Raw genomic sequence first — 14397 nt, forward strand, 5'->3', positions numbered from 1 at the left:
TATAATGTTAAATTTTCAACTTTTAAATTATCAATTTAATATATTTGATTGTTAATTTAAACTAGAGAAGAATCCCGCTTTGCGGGATTGGATGCGCCAAAGAAAATTAATGCTACATTTCACCCATTTTAAGATTCAACTATCAAAATGTTGATAAAAAATTTAGTAGGTAACATACAAAGCAAATCATAAGTATGGGATTTAAATCCATTATTTTAAAAAAGGGTATAAGCTTACATTCTAAATACACCAAATTTAGTGGGTTAATTTATTCATTCTCTTAAAGTGTCTACAACACTTCCAAGAAATTCAAAAATTTTACTTACAACTAAGTGGAAAAATCTAAAGGGCATTTTCGAAATATATATAAAAATATGAACCTTTGCACAGGAAACATCCATCACCATCTTTGCTTCTGCCTTTGCTATACCATTTCCCTCTCATTTTGATCCAACCTATCACACAACTCACAACAAAAAAATGGTCATAATAACAAACATACTTTGCTAAATTACCATTTTACCCTTCTTACATACCATAAACCAAATGGTGAAAAGGGACAACAACACCAGTCGTTGCTGTAAGTGTTTCTATAATACTATGTGTCCCTTGAATCAAAGGAAGCATTCTGAATCTTTATCACAAATAATAGGTTTTATCAGTGACCGTTGACTTTTATATTTTTTTACCCAATACACAATTTAATGTAATAAATTAGAAGAAGGTCATGGTTACCTGACATATAAACACCATAAAGGTCTTTTTCCATCTTCCTAAGGAGTTCCAAGAAGTGTTAAAAAATGTCATTAAAAAATTTAGCAAATACCAGGAAATATCGTGTTTTCTAAGCAGGAACTTGAAAAAAAAATCAAACAGTAGCCGATAACCAATTCTTTGAGTAAAAATTTGTAAAAGTAATGGAGTAATGGTTACATGGAGATAGGTAGTAACCCGGGCTAACTTAACTTGTCTTGCCTAAGCTACTGTTATGTTTCTCTCTTGTTACTGCTAGAAACTTGAGGCAACGCTTTCCTAATGGCCTCAACCTATTATAAAAGAATCAAAGAGAAACAAAATATGATGAGAAACAATCGGCAAATGTAATAAAAAAATAATAAAAAAATAAAAAAAGGTGCTACCTTTGCAGCGTGTATTTTCCAACCTTTTTAAGTTGATTTTCTACTTCAGATGGTTTTTCTTTTTGCTTTATAACAATAATTTTAAATATATATATATATATATATATATATATATATATATATATATATATATATATATATATATATATATATATATATATATATATATATATATATATATATATATATATATAAGCATTAATAACTGAATATCCCATGAAAACCAATTTAATTTGTTTTCAGGGTGGAAAATTATAACCCCAAATCCACAATGCTGAAGACATTAAATAATGACTATCCATTTCCCATATATGCTTCTTTGTAAACAGAAATTCAGTAATATGATTAATCAAACAGATGTATGCATTAACACATTACAACCTGCGGGTAACATTAATAGCTTCCTAACCCTAAACAGGGACTGCCTTGATAACTTTTAAATCAATTACAATAATTTTGGTAACTTATTGACAATTCATGATCACATAACAGATGAATACCCAAAAGTCTCAACCCACTGGATACGAAAGAAAGCATATCCGATCATATCTATGAAAGTTGAAAAGCCATGATACTTACCTCCGTGAATCTCTGGATGTGCTTTAACCAAATACCCTCTTTTGGGTTCCACCCGTCCACCTGTAGAGAAATTTTGGTTTTTCCAACAATTCTCTGTAATTCCAACTCTTAATTGTCTAATAATAACTTAAAAAATAAAGAGAAAGAACTCGAATACTGACATACAGTTGGATAATTGGACCAATAAAACACTTTGATTTCACTAATACCACTCACACCTTCTAACAGATTGTTGTAAAACTCATATGGGGTATGACCAATTGACGTCTCCACACCCATCCCTGTTATACCTCCATTTTTTGAAACTGGAATTATGTCACAAAACATGCTAATTTTTTATTATAATTTTTTTTTTGTGTAAAAATATGATTACAGAACCTAAAAAAGACAAACGAAGAGTACCTTCATTTTACCCTGGACGTAAAAGGGTTTATGTTTTGATTGAGCCTATAGTTGTGAAAGAAGGATCGAGACGAAGCGAAGAAAACCAACAACACCTCCAAAGATGAAGTAGAAGAGGTTTTAAATATCAATGGAGGTTTAGAGAAAGAAAAACAAACCTGATGCAAGAGAAAGCATAGCAGTAACGATGTAATGACCATCTATGAAATCGGCGACCATTGGCAGCAGGTGGGGTGACATCGGAGATGACGGGTGCCGATGGAGCCATGGTGATGTAAGGAGGAGCGGTGGTGATCGACTCCAAAGAGAAGCTGTTGAGTACGATAAGCAAAATGAGAAAAAAAGGTGAGACGGAAGAAGATGAAAGGAGGCGAGGCGGTGCCAATATCTGTAAGAAAACTACAGAAAATCAAACGTGTGTATATCTGTGTCAGAATCACTGGAACGAAGGTGGAATATATCACCACGTATACATCGAGTATAAATTATTAAACAAAAAAAATAAAAATAAAAAATAAAAATTTGTTCCAATAGGAAGCAAGAACTGTTCAAGTGGTACTTCTAAATTAGTATGTATATATAATATGGTATAAGATTTAAAACCTAAACCAAAAGCTTAATAAACTTAAAAAATGATCAAAACTTTTTTTTAATCGTTAAAATCTTTAAACGTGTTAAACACAAACCTCAATTGAATTGTCAAACTAACTAAAATAATATACAAAAACTATTTTATAGTAACGAAATTTTGTTCAAATTGATTTTGTAAATTATTTAACATTAATAGTTAAAAATTAGTAACATAACAATTATTAAAACAATAACACTACATCGAGAATAATATTCGTTTTATTTACGATCAAACAACGGATAGATGCCATTAAGTGTTATTGTTCAAAGTAGTTGAAATTATAAATTATTATGCTAATACTAATGTCAATACCATAAGCACTTAAACAACATATACTTTTTCAATATTTTAAGAATATTTTTTAACTTGTGCAACATACGAATATTTGCCTGGTTTTTTTTTATATAATAGGAAAGATAATACATGATTAGAAACCATGTAATGTAATACTTTTCGCACAACTTATATCATACAACATTAATGTTTTTCGTGTTTTGAACCACTAGATGAAAGTAACATTAGGTCCCAAACACTTCCTGAATGCTTCATATCGGATAACCTAACAAACATGTTCTATTATGAATTAATGAAAACATTTGGAAATGCATTTTAACTTTAAAGTGGGTCCCTCGTAGCTTAATTGGTCTCAAGTTGACATGCTTGGGGTTTGGGATAAAACAAAAAAATCATGGTGGAGGCTTAGTAATGAACGTATGAGGATTTTTCCCTAATTAGTCTGATCATTGCGGATGGATCGTTGATTATTTGACTTATCTATCATATAATGGATTTTGTAGATCTCTAGTGCCAAACTTTTGGGGTTTGGGATAAAGTAACGATAATTTGGGAGGTGTTCTAAAACTTTTGGTTCATTATTGGGCCAGACTATCATGCCCAAATTATTTTGTTTAGGGATGCAATTTTAATCCCTCTCATTTGAGCATACAACATATGCACGTTTTCTCTAAGGCAGCTACGCCAAAAATGTTAAAAAGTATATTAGTATATGAGTTTTTAGAAAAACAAGGACTAACGTGGACATCAACAAAACTGTTGTTTATTCTAAAGCTTAAGGCCATTTTAATCCCTCTCATTTGAGCATACAACATTCTATTCTAAAACAACCCTAAGCTTACCAAATTAAAAAAAAAAAACATTAAAATCAACATCACCAAACATGAAGATGCTTGGTACCACAATAAACAAACAACAATAAGATGAAGGTAAATCAAGAACTTGAAACCCAAAAGTAACCTTAACCAGACCCACCAAGAACACCCTTGAGTTTCTTAACTTGTACTGAATCCAAGAAAGTTGTCCCTGACACCACTTCTGTTGGTATATCGGTTCTAGTAATCTGCATTCCTGGCATCGAACTACTGAAGCTAGTGATTCCAAATACAGGGCTTGTACCACAATTTTTTATGAAGTGTTCCAGCCCTTGTGGGAAAACAAAAGTATCCCCTTCTTTTATCGTCTTAGCATACAAAGTATTATCATACGATATGAATCCAACACAAGTAGTCCCTTTGATGAGATACAACATTTCCGTGCCTCCAGGGTGAGTATGCATCGGTAGAGCTCCATCCATAGCCATGTCTAACCTAGCCATGGATATCCAAAGCCCATTCACGGCCGGAAACTGGGGAGTGAATGCTGGAGTGACATAAGCGTTGATGGGATTGGCTGTGTTCCCAGGTTCACTAAGGCTCGAGAAAGAAAAATCATCTGCTGTTATTTTCTTGGGATCTTTGCATGGGAAACCCAAGGGAGTGTCAGACTGTGACAAATCGGCTACACAAAAGTCGTGAACAGATGCATAAGAGGTCGTAAAGAGAAGAGAGAGTATAAGAAGAGTGGGGATCAACATTATTTGGAGTGTACGTCTTAGTGGGTGTAGAGAAGATGAGGATTATAACTATAGGATGAGATAGGATGTATACTGACATGAATGAAGCCTATACAAATGGGTTTATATTTTCATGAAGCATGCATATTGTTATTTTCATTGTAAAAATACATGATATTATATAGGTTGGTTGTACTATATATGAACTAAAATCGGATTGAAGTGTTGATTTGTTATTTCTAATCCAAATACATTGTTTCTACGAGTTGTATTTTACAGATTATTTCATTAATACTATTATTTCATTAATTATAACTAATAGTACAACTGTTAATGCATAATGTACAAATATGTCAGTACGTAAAACTTTAATCCTTCAACTTTATATAATCCGTCACTTGCAACCCCTATAGTTTGTAAAATATATTTTCAATCCATTTACTTTTTAAAATATCACTTTCACCCCTCCACCTTCAACTTTGTAAAATATCACTTTTACCCATTTATTTTCTAGAACATTGTGTTTATCCCCCGTTTCCGTATCATATATAATATGATTTTCACTTCTCTACTTTGTAAAATGAATTTCCGATCCCTCTATTTTTTAAATGTTACTTTGACCCCCTCAACTTCGATCTTTGTAAAATGTCACTGGTTTAATCAAATTTTACTCCTAATACGCAACCAAAACACGTAAAAACCTGCTGAAAGATGTGGGATCAATTGCTAGTAATATTATATTTTGAAAAGACTTATTTAAATAACAAAGAGTACAAAGTGAAAGTGTATTAGGGCATCCACAATGCATTGAACTCCATAGTGTTCAATAGATTGTCACATCATTTTTGTACATCCCATACAACTATATTATTTTTTTTCAACAATGCATTGAACTCTATAAAGTTCAATAGAAAATTGCAAAATCTATTTTATAGAATATATTTAAGAATTAAGAATTTTCCTTTTTCCCATTGAAAAGTTTAATAGCCATTAAAATAAAAATCTATTGAATGACGATGTGACATCTCACTATGGTATAATTTAATCCATTGAATGACATGCAAATAAACTTGTCATCATATTCAACTCTCCCATTGCACTCACCATTATGGATGCTCTTACCACACAATCACCTTTCGCGGATTCTAATAAAATAACCACCATTATGGAGAATAAAATGTATGCGAACATGTGGGAACCCTTTTTTGACAAATATCATTGCTGATAAACATTCACGGTCACACTTTATTCTTGGCGAGGAATATTTAAGTATTAATGTTTTGCCTGTTCTTAATGTTCCATTTCACCACAAAAACATATATTAATGTTCATAACCAAAGAGTGGTGACATCACCTATTTCCATATATCTAAGGGTTTGAAGATTTTATATTTATGTACTTATCAAATTATTGCAATATCAGTCTTGTTTACTTTCTAATTGTCATTCATATGTTGTCATCTCGATTCGATTACGTTTCAACAAAAAAACACATGAGTATTTCGTTCCTATTCGATACAATACAGTTTCTTGGTAGTTTGCCTTCTCCTCTCGTAGAAAATAAACCGTACATGTCCTTGTTTTGAATGTTATAATTTTTCAATGTTTTAACATCGATCCTTGGGTTACTTTATAGTCAAAGAAAAATTAAGCAATGTCATACTAGAGAATATATATGCCCGTCTATGATCTGTAAACTTACAAGGACTTGATCTTCTACATACATGATTCTGTTTCGATGGATTAAACAATCATTTATTGCAAAATTAGCCCCCACGATTACACAAAATAATTAGAATACGTTTTTTTTTAGAACCGGCAAATATTATTAAACGGAACACTACCCAGCAAGTTGCTAGGCAGGCCGTGCAAAATAAACGAATTTTACAATTAAGTTTGGAGTATAGTCAATTTAACGGACAAATACACCATTCGGCCCAACTTAAGCAACAATTTACTCTCCTGTGTCTAATTCAAGTAAAAACGACGGACTTAACACTATCAATGATCTGTAAATGGGAGGTTCGTTTGCCCTTGAATACGCCTTCACACCTTGTTTTCCACAAAATCCACATTTCACCAAAGATAATACAGATTAGGTTGTTTCTCCTTTTCCGACATCTCCCCCATGTTTTTACAAATTCAATAAGTTTCCCGATGGTTTGAAATTGCGGTTTCGGAATGTTGCACCATTTAAAAATCGGTTCCCAGACATTGCTCGCCACTGGACATCGAATGAGAATATGCTCCGCGTCTTCCTCTTCCAGTTGACATTGGGGGCATGATGCATTTGGAATCCCAACTCCTCTCCTTTTTAATGCTATATAAGACGGGATGCGTCCCATATTAGCTCTCCAGATAAAGGAGTTTACCTTTATTGGGATTTCATGAATCCATGGAATGATAACTTCGTTTGTTGCCGGTTCAGTATTATCAAGTTTCAATCTAATCGTCTCAACAAGGAAACTACCATCACCTGATAGAGGACAGCTCCAATAATCTGGATCTGAAGATGGCCGATGTTCACCAATGCTCTCATACAACAGCTGAAGGCTATGGATCTGTTCATCCGTTGCAGGGGGTGATTTCCATTCCCACGAAAATCCATCTGTTAGTACTCTTTGACTGATCTTGCACCTTTTATGTTTTTCAAGTTGATACAGCTCTGGAAGTTGATCCTTTAAAGGTTCCCCCTTACACCAAGCATCCATCCAGAAAAGAGTATCGTTGCCATTCTTCACGTTTTTCTTTAGGATGTCACTAAAGCTTAATCCAGCTTTGGATAAATCATTCATCACCCCTGCAATATTGTTCCACACACCTGCAATAGTTTTTTTTTGATAATACGTTAGCAGGCTTATTGTAAAGATTATGAATACCAGTAATTACTTTACTCCACAAGGTTGCTTTGTTTGTTTTTAATGCCCACCACCATTTGACAATCATTGAAATATTGAAGGCCCTGAGCGATCCAAGACCAAGACCCCCCATGTCCTTTGGGCTAACAATCTTTTCCCACGATACCCAAGCAATTTTGAACTTGTTATCGCACCCGCCCCACAGAAACTGTCGGCGAATTTTTTCAAGAAGGTCAATAACTCCCACCGGCGCCACAAATAAAGAGAAATAATACAACGGTAAACTGCCTAGGACTGCTTTGGCTAACGTTAGCCTTCCTCCAAATGGCAATGCTTTCGATTTCCAAGGCGAGAGTTTGGAGTAAAAACGGTCAATGACAGGTTTCCAATGTTTCTTAAGCTTCATGTTAGCACCAACAGGGACCCCCAGGTAAGTGAAGGGTAGTGACGCAGGTTGGCAACCCAAGGGAGCAGCCCATCTATCAACTTCTGCCTTGTCAACACCGACACCGAAGACCCTAGATTTATTAAAGTTAACCTTTAACCCAGATGCTGCTTGAAAACATCTTAACACCCTTGCTAGATTTTTAATGTTGCTTTGGGTCCACTCACCCACAAAAATGGCGTCATCGGCATAGAACAAGTGGGAGATTTTAGTATCAGAATATGGGATTTTTATGCCGTGGAACAGACCCTTTCTGCAAGCTGCATTCATCGCAACATTTAATCCTTCCATGGCGATTATAAATAGGAATGGTGAGAGGGGGTCGCCCTGTCGTACACCTTTTTCCATTCTAAATTCCTCCGTTGGAGACCCGTTTATGATAACTGAAAGTCTTGCAGATTGAATGCATCCTTTGATCCACATACGCCATTTATCGCCGTAACCCATTTGAATAAGCACTGAATCAAGATACTCCCAGTTAACGGAGTCAAATGCTTTCTCCAGGTCTACCTTGAAAAGGAGGATCTGTTTTTTAACCTTCTTGGCCCAGGAACATAACTCGTTAACAATTAGCGGACCATCAAGGATATTGCGCCCCTTCACAAAAGTTGTTTGAGTATCTCCAATGTTCTTGCTAATTATCTTACCGAGTCTGCTGGCTAAGGTTTTGGAGATTATTTTGTATAGCGAACCAATTAAGCTAATTGGTCTATAATCACCAATTAGCAATGGATCTTTTATCTTGGGTACGAGGGTGATGAAGGACGAGTTGCAGCCCCGAGCCAACGTTTCATGTTTCTCAAAGTATTTAACGAATTCCATGATGTCGCCCTTCAAAACATCCCAATATTTTTTTATGAATTCAAAGGTGAAACCATCTGGTCCTGGCGCCTTATCACCTCCACACGCCCAAATGGCTTGTTTGATTTCCAGCATTGTGAAGGGGGCTTCAATATTTGATCGAGTAACCGAGTCAATCTTACGAAAATCACTGCTGATAAGTTTTGGTCTGCAAGGCCATTTTTCCTGAAATTTTCTCTGGTAGAATGAAAGAACTTCATCTTTTATTTCTGCCACATTTGTGCTCCAAGATCCATTGATGAGTAACCCATGAATATGGTTCTTGCTTTTCTTGTTGTTTACATACCCATGGAAAAAACGGGTGTTTTCATCCCCATCTATTGTCCATCGGATTCTAGCCTTTTGCTTTAGATCAAGAACAGTCAACTTCTCAAGTTCAGCTATTCTTTGGACACCAATTCGCCTTTCCTCTAGCTCCACCTCAGATAGCCTTGTTGTTTCAGCAGCTATATCAAGTTCGTACACCCTGTGTTTAAGCTTCATCAACTCTTCAGTCTCCTTAGGGTGGTCCTTTGCTCTTTATTTTTTGATTTCATTTTTTAGATAACGGAGTTTGGCAGCAAGGTAAGCGTCCGGGTTACCATATCCATTGAATCTCTCCCACGAATCTTTGATGATTTGCTCGAATCCGTCTCTTTTCATCCACGAGTTGAAGAATCTAAATGGAGGTTTGCCAAAGTCAGATATTAATGTCTGAAGAATGATGGGACAATGATCTGAAGTCTCCCACTGAGCAGCTGTGACTGATACATAGGGAAAGAGAGTAAGAAAATTGTTGCACACAAGAAATCTATCGAGTTTGCTCATCTTGAATTCCGATTGGCAATAGTAGGTGAATCTGTGCCCCCCCCCCCCATTCTAGGTTCATGTAAGCATTCTTTATCAATGAATCGATTAAACCAGAAGGCTTCTGACCGATTAAAATGGGAATTAAATCTTTCTTCTTCCTTTCTAACAGTATTAAAGTCTCCAAATATTACCCAGGTTCCTCCTTTGGTGGCTTTGATCTGTCCCAAGTCTTCCCATAGCTTCTTTTTGCTTTGTGGATCATGAGGACCATAGATATTTGCTAGGATAAATGGACCATGGATACCTGACCACTTACCGATTGTGATTAGAAAGTACCTCTCCTTTATGACTTCTTCGACCTAGAATATCTTGGAGTCCCAAATGCTGAGTAGACCACCCGATCTTCCAGCGGAAGCTGTTGCAGCAAAACCGAATTCCCCATTATACCAACAACCAGCCACATCTATTGTGATTTTCATCCAAAAGTTGAGTTTCCTGTACCCCTAGGAACATTGTGCGATGTTTCTTTGTTAACCTTCTTACCCATGCGATCTTATAATCTTCTCCGATTCCCCTTATATTAAGACTTAGGAAGTTCATTGTGGGTTGTTGTCTTCTCCGACTGCCCCCATTGTTTCAAGTAGAACTGGGTTAGTTGAGTCTATTTCAAAACCCAATTCCATACCCACCTCTGCCGTTTTTTCTAATTCCACAGAAAGAGACCTGGAGCATGAGGAAATATCATTGCGGAGAGCAGCTGGGTTTTTATTAAGGTCGAAATTGGTGGGACTGTGGTCAATTTCAACATTGGTCCTTACTTGAGCTACCGTTGCAGAAGGAGACATGTGCCCTGTATCCGATTGAACGAGCAATTGGGGTACTGAGTTACGAGGGGAGTCGGATCCTGAGATGTCACGACGCTTTCTTTTGCCTAATGACCCGGGAATGAATTGATTTTGGGCTTGGGTGAAGGAAGATCTGTCAATATTGGGGGAAGGGAAGGGCCCAAAACATCCCAGTGGGAGCCCATTAGCAAAATTACTCAAATGGGCTTTAGGGGGGGGGGTGGTAATTACATCAGAGGGTCCAATCATCTCGTCATTGCATTAAGGGGAATGAATTATACCGTTACCCACAATTCCCAAGACCTGTGACGGTCCACCTGACTTCCTTGGACTTGTCTCCAGACGTTGAGGGATACCCGGTGTCTCTTGGGTTACCCTAATCGGCATCGTCGATTTCACCGGCGTACCAACCGGTTTTTCTGTCTCCGGTGATCTGATATCCTGCAATGGTTCCTCCCTAACAACTGGCACCGGACTTATTTCTCCTTCTTCCATTTCACCGCCGTCTTCATGCATCCATGTATCTGATACTCCCTCCTTGTCTTCATTTTCTTCATCAGTTGCATCAACCTCACTTAATTCATCATTCACATAATAATCTTCACAATGATCAAACTTAAAGGGAAACCAGTCTTCATCGAATTCAATAATACCAAGCTTTATAAACTTCCCCTCACATGAAACAAATATCTTGTCATTTATTCTCGTCCTTCTTTTGGTTAGAATACCAATTTTTACGCAGGACAGATCAACCCGATTATGAAGTTCATCAAATGGTGCAATTGTGACCCCATATCCTTCTGTTATTTTTGAGAAGTTACGATCTCCCCAAAGGTGTATAGGTAGACCAACAATCCGAATCCATGCAACTCTATCAAATTCTGGATCAATCTTCTCCACCCATTCAACCCATTTCAAATGCTCTTGCCATCGCTCCCTATTTTCCTTGAATTCCTTTGCACTAACTGAGTCATTGAACTGTAACAGAACTTTCAGTCCCCCCACGTACTTAATCTCCATGAGAATATCATTTCGGAATGTCAACAGCTTGGGCATGTGTCCCAAATGGTCAAGCGACGTTGCCTCACCGATAAGAGACGTCTTCCATAGCCACTTTTGTATATTTCTGCTTAGGTCGATATGAGGGGGAATTGGAGGCGGCGGTGGTGGGTGTGTAGCATGTGGCTGTGTTTTCTTGCCAAGAACTTCTGCAAACGTTCTATTGTCCCTTGGTCTCCCCCACATCCCCTGTGCAGGCTGTTTAGTTGTGAAGTGGTCATTGTGTCTCACAGAGTAGTTGCTATTAAACTTCTTCTTTGTTATGGGAGGTATCTCTTTCCTCTTGTGTAACGCCAGATTCACCTCCAGTCTTGTTCCTCTAACCACAGTACCATCAAGTTGATTTTCCATATGTTTTACATTCTTCACATCTGTGAACCTGATGAAGGCGTAATATCTTCCATTTTTTCCTTTTCTTAACCCCATGAATACGTCAGTCAGTCTACCGAATCGGATGAACGCTTCATAGATCTCTCTCTTTGTGGCGTCCCTTGGAACATTTGTGACAAAAAAAAGTAGTGATCTCGCTGCCACGTTTCTCCGTTGTTTTTCTCCTACGAACTTCCTTCCATCCTTTCAGTCTAAGCTTCTTGCCGTTACTTAGTAATTCTCAGACTACGACAACTATCCTTGCCTATCTATTATGTGCATTGTTAGTTCTTAATTAAATATTTATGCTTTTACTACATTTTTTTCGTACGGCCATTTTGGTTGACTAAATTATTTGTTTGCATTTATATAATATTGTTTATAAAATAGATGAGAATACACATTCATAAAAATTGAATCATAAAAAAAGCATATTAGAGAAAGAATTGTGTCACACCCCTGGTCAGTGGCGGAATTGCCGGGCTGTGTAACGTTAGGATGTTAGGATCTCAGGCCAAGATACGTATTGAATAATACACATGATGTACTAAACAACATAGCTATTTATTTATTAAATAAAATATGTCACACCATTTTTTGAGGTATAGGTAGGTTACGAAAGCAAAGTACAAAAGCAATGGACATAAGTTTCGCGCTGCATAACCAGGGTTATCTCATTTTTCAGGCGGGTTCATTCTCCTGAGAATACATGTGGTTTGAGAGGTCAACATAATGTTGGTGAGTCTGCATGTTTTATTGTTATAAAACATGTGTGGGTATTTTAGTTGTCTTGTTTATACTAAACTCGATTCCTTGAGTTTGTTGGTACTATCACTACTGCCAAAGGTAGGTTCCTAGTAGGAGTCTAAGATAGTTGAGTGTTGGTTGACCTAAAATCGCTTCCTTGAGTTTGTGAGTACTATCACTACCACCATAGGTAGGTTCTTAGTGGGAGTCTAAGATAGTTGAGTGTTGGTTGACCTAAACTCGCTTCCATGGGTTTGTGAGTACCATTACTACTTAGTTGGATTAATCCTAATAGTAGTTTATGATAACTAGTTTTAGTTAGACAAAGTTATGATGAGTTCCTTTAATCGAGGTATGATTGTTGATCCCGAAAAAAATAACGCGACACTTCATCGGACGTCACTCTGGTAAGAAAGTTATGTTTGCTTCTACTTGTTGTCTGCTTGTAGCTAACAACCACATGTGGGAGTGTTAGTCCCGTATAGATCTATACATATCTCTCTCGCTCATTTAAGAATTAACGATTATAGGTTGGGCGCTAGCTGAATATCAATCAACGTGTTGATGAATTGTGTCTCATCTAACTCTTGAGCAAGTCACTCCTCTTTCCTCTCTCTCATATTCATCCTCTTGCCCAACTGTGTTTTTGAGCCATTAGAGGTACTACACTTGTGGTACTTGTTCTCAAGAGCAAAGGATCTTCAAGAATTGGTTGTTATTACTATATACCAACAAAGGTATGTGATCTAATCTTTGTAGATTTCGAATTATTAGATGCATATTAGGGTTTTCCTTTTTGTGTTCAATGCTTGTATGTCTAATAGAGAAAACATAGATCCAATCTAGGGTTGCATTCACACATAGGATTGTTTGTGTAAAACCCATCAGTGGTATCAAAACTTTTGGTTTTGTTTTCTATTAGAATTCATACAATAGATTGAGCTTGACAAATTAGGGTTTATGGCAATTAAACCCTTAAACTTGGATTTTTCAAAATTAGGGTTTCTAAACCCTAGTTTCAAAAATTAATTAGGGTTTTTGAACCCGTTCCTTTGGCCTCCATATTTTTGATTTTTAGGGTTTCCTAACCCTAGAATTTTTCGAAAATGACTTCCCCAAGATTAGATTTCAAAAAACTAGGGTTTTGGGTAGGTATTATCTTTTAATTGTTTAAATGGATAATTGTTGTTTTTTAAATATCTCTTTCCAAAAATTTCGAAATCTAGGGGATAAAGGGATTAGGTTAAATTATTTAATTTAATGGATAATCCTATGAGAAATAATTTAAATTAATTGTTTAATGTTGGATAATTATTAAATCAAGGGTTTTAATACTTAAGATTTAAATTAAAAGGTATTAATTTTGATAATTTTAAATTAGATTAAAAACCATAGTATTTTGAAATGTTTAAAATACACCCTTATACTATATAAAATTAAAAGTCTATTATATTATATATGTATAAGAAAAGTCAGTCTTACCGTTAGTAGGCCTCATTCACGAAGCTGGTCTGTAAGGGGTGTTTAAGTAAGCGGCCTATAAAATGACCGTCGTTGGGTATAAACTCTTATCCACCGCACTTTTGACTAGTGGATGGTCGTTTGCCGAACGGATAGGATAGAACATTAAATCCTCATTGATAAGTATAATGAATAATAAAAAGTAACAAAATGCTTTTATAAAATTCCCAATCTTAGTTACTTTACAAAAATGTGAATTTGATGCTAACCCATGAAATTGCACATTGCACCCTATTGGTCGTTAGTGGAGCGTGTGTGGTTGACCGGCATACAAATATGAGACTGATATTTTTGTCAATGGATT

At 36.1% G+C, this 14397-nt stretch overlaps 1 protein-coding gene across 1 annotated transcript; it reads right to left on the minus strand.

Moving 5' to 3' along the window:
- Positions 1–4006: 4006 nt before the first annotated feature.
- On the minus strand, positions 4007–4624 carry LOC111892515 (germin-like protein subfamily 3 member 1). The gene has a single exon (XM_023888560.1). The coding sequence runs from the start codon at positions 4619–4621 to the stop codon at positions 4007–4009; it is 615 nt and encodes a 204-aa protein (XP_023744328.1). The 5' UTR covers positions 4622–4624.
- Positions 4625–14397: the final 9773 nt, after the last annotated feature.

The sequence above is a fragment of the Lactuca sativa genome, chromosome 5 (assembly GCF_002870075.4).
Source record: "Lactuca sativa cultivar Salinas chromosome 5, Lsat_Salinas_v11, whole genome shotgun sequence".
Classification (NCBI taxonomy): domain Eukaryota; kingdom Viridiplantae; phylum Streptophyta; class Magnoliopsida; order Asterales; family Asteraceae; genus Lactuca; species Lactuca sativa.

What these genes read in the sequence shown, in the direction of transcription:
- LOC111892515 (XM_023888560.1), bottom strand. Translation starts at nt 4,621, where the DNA reads ATGTTGATCCCCACTCTTCTTATACTCTCTCTTCTCTTTACGACCTCT.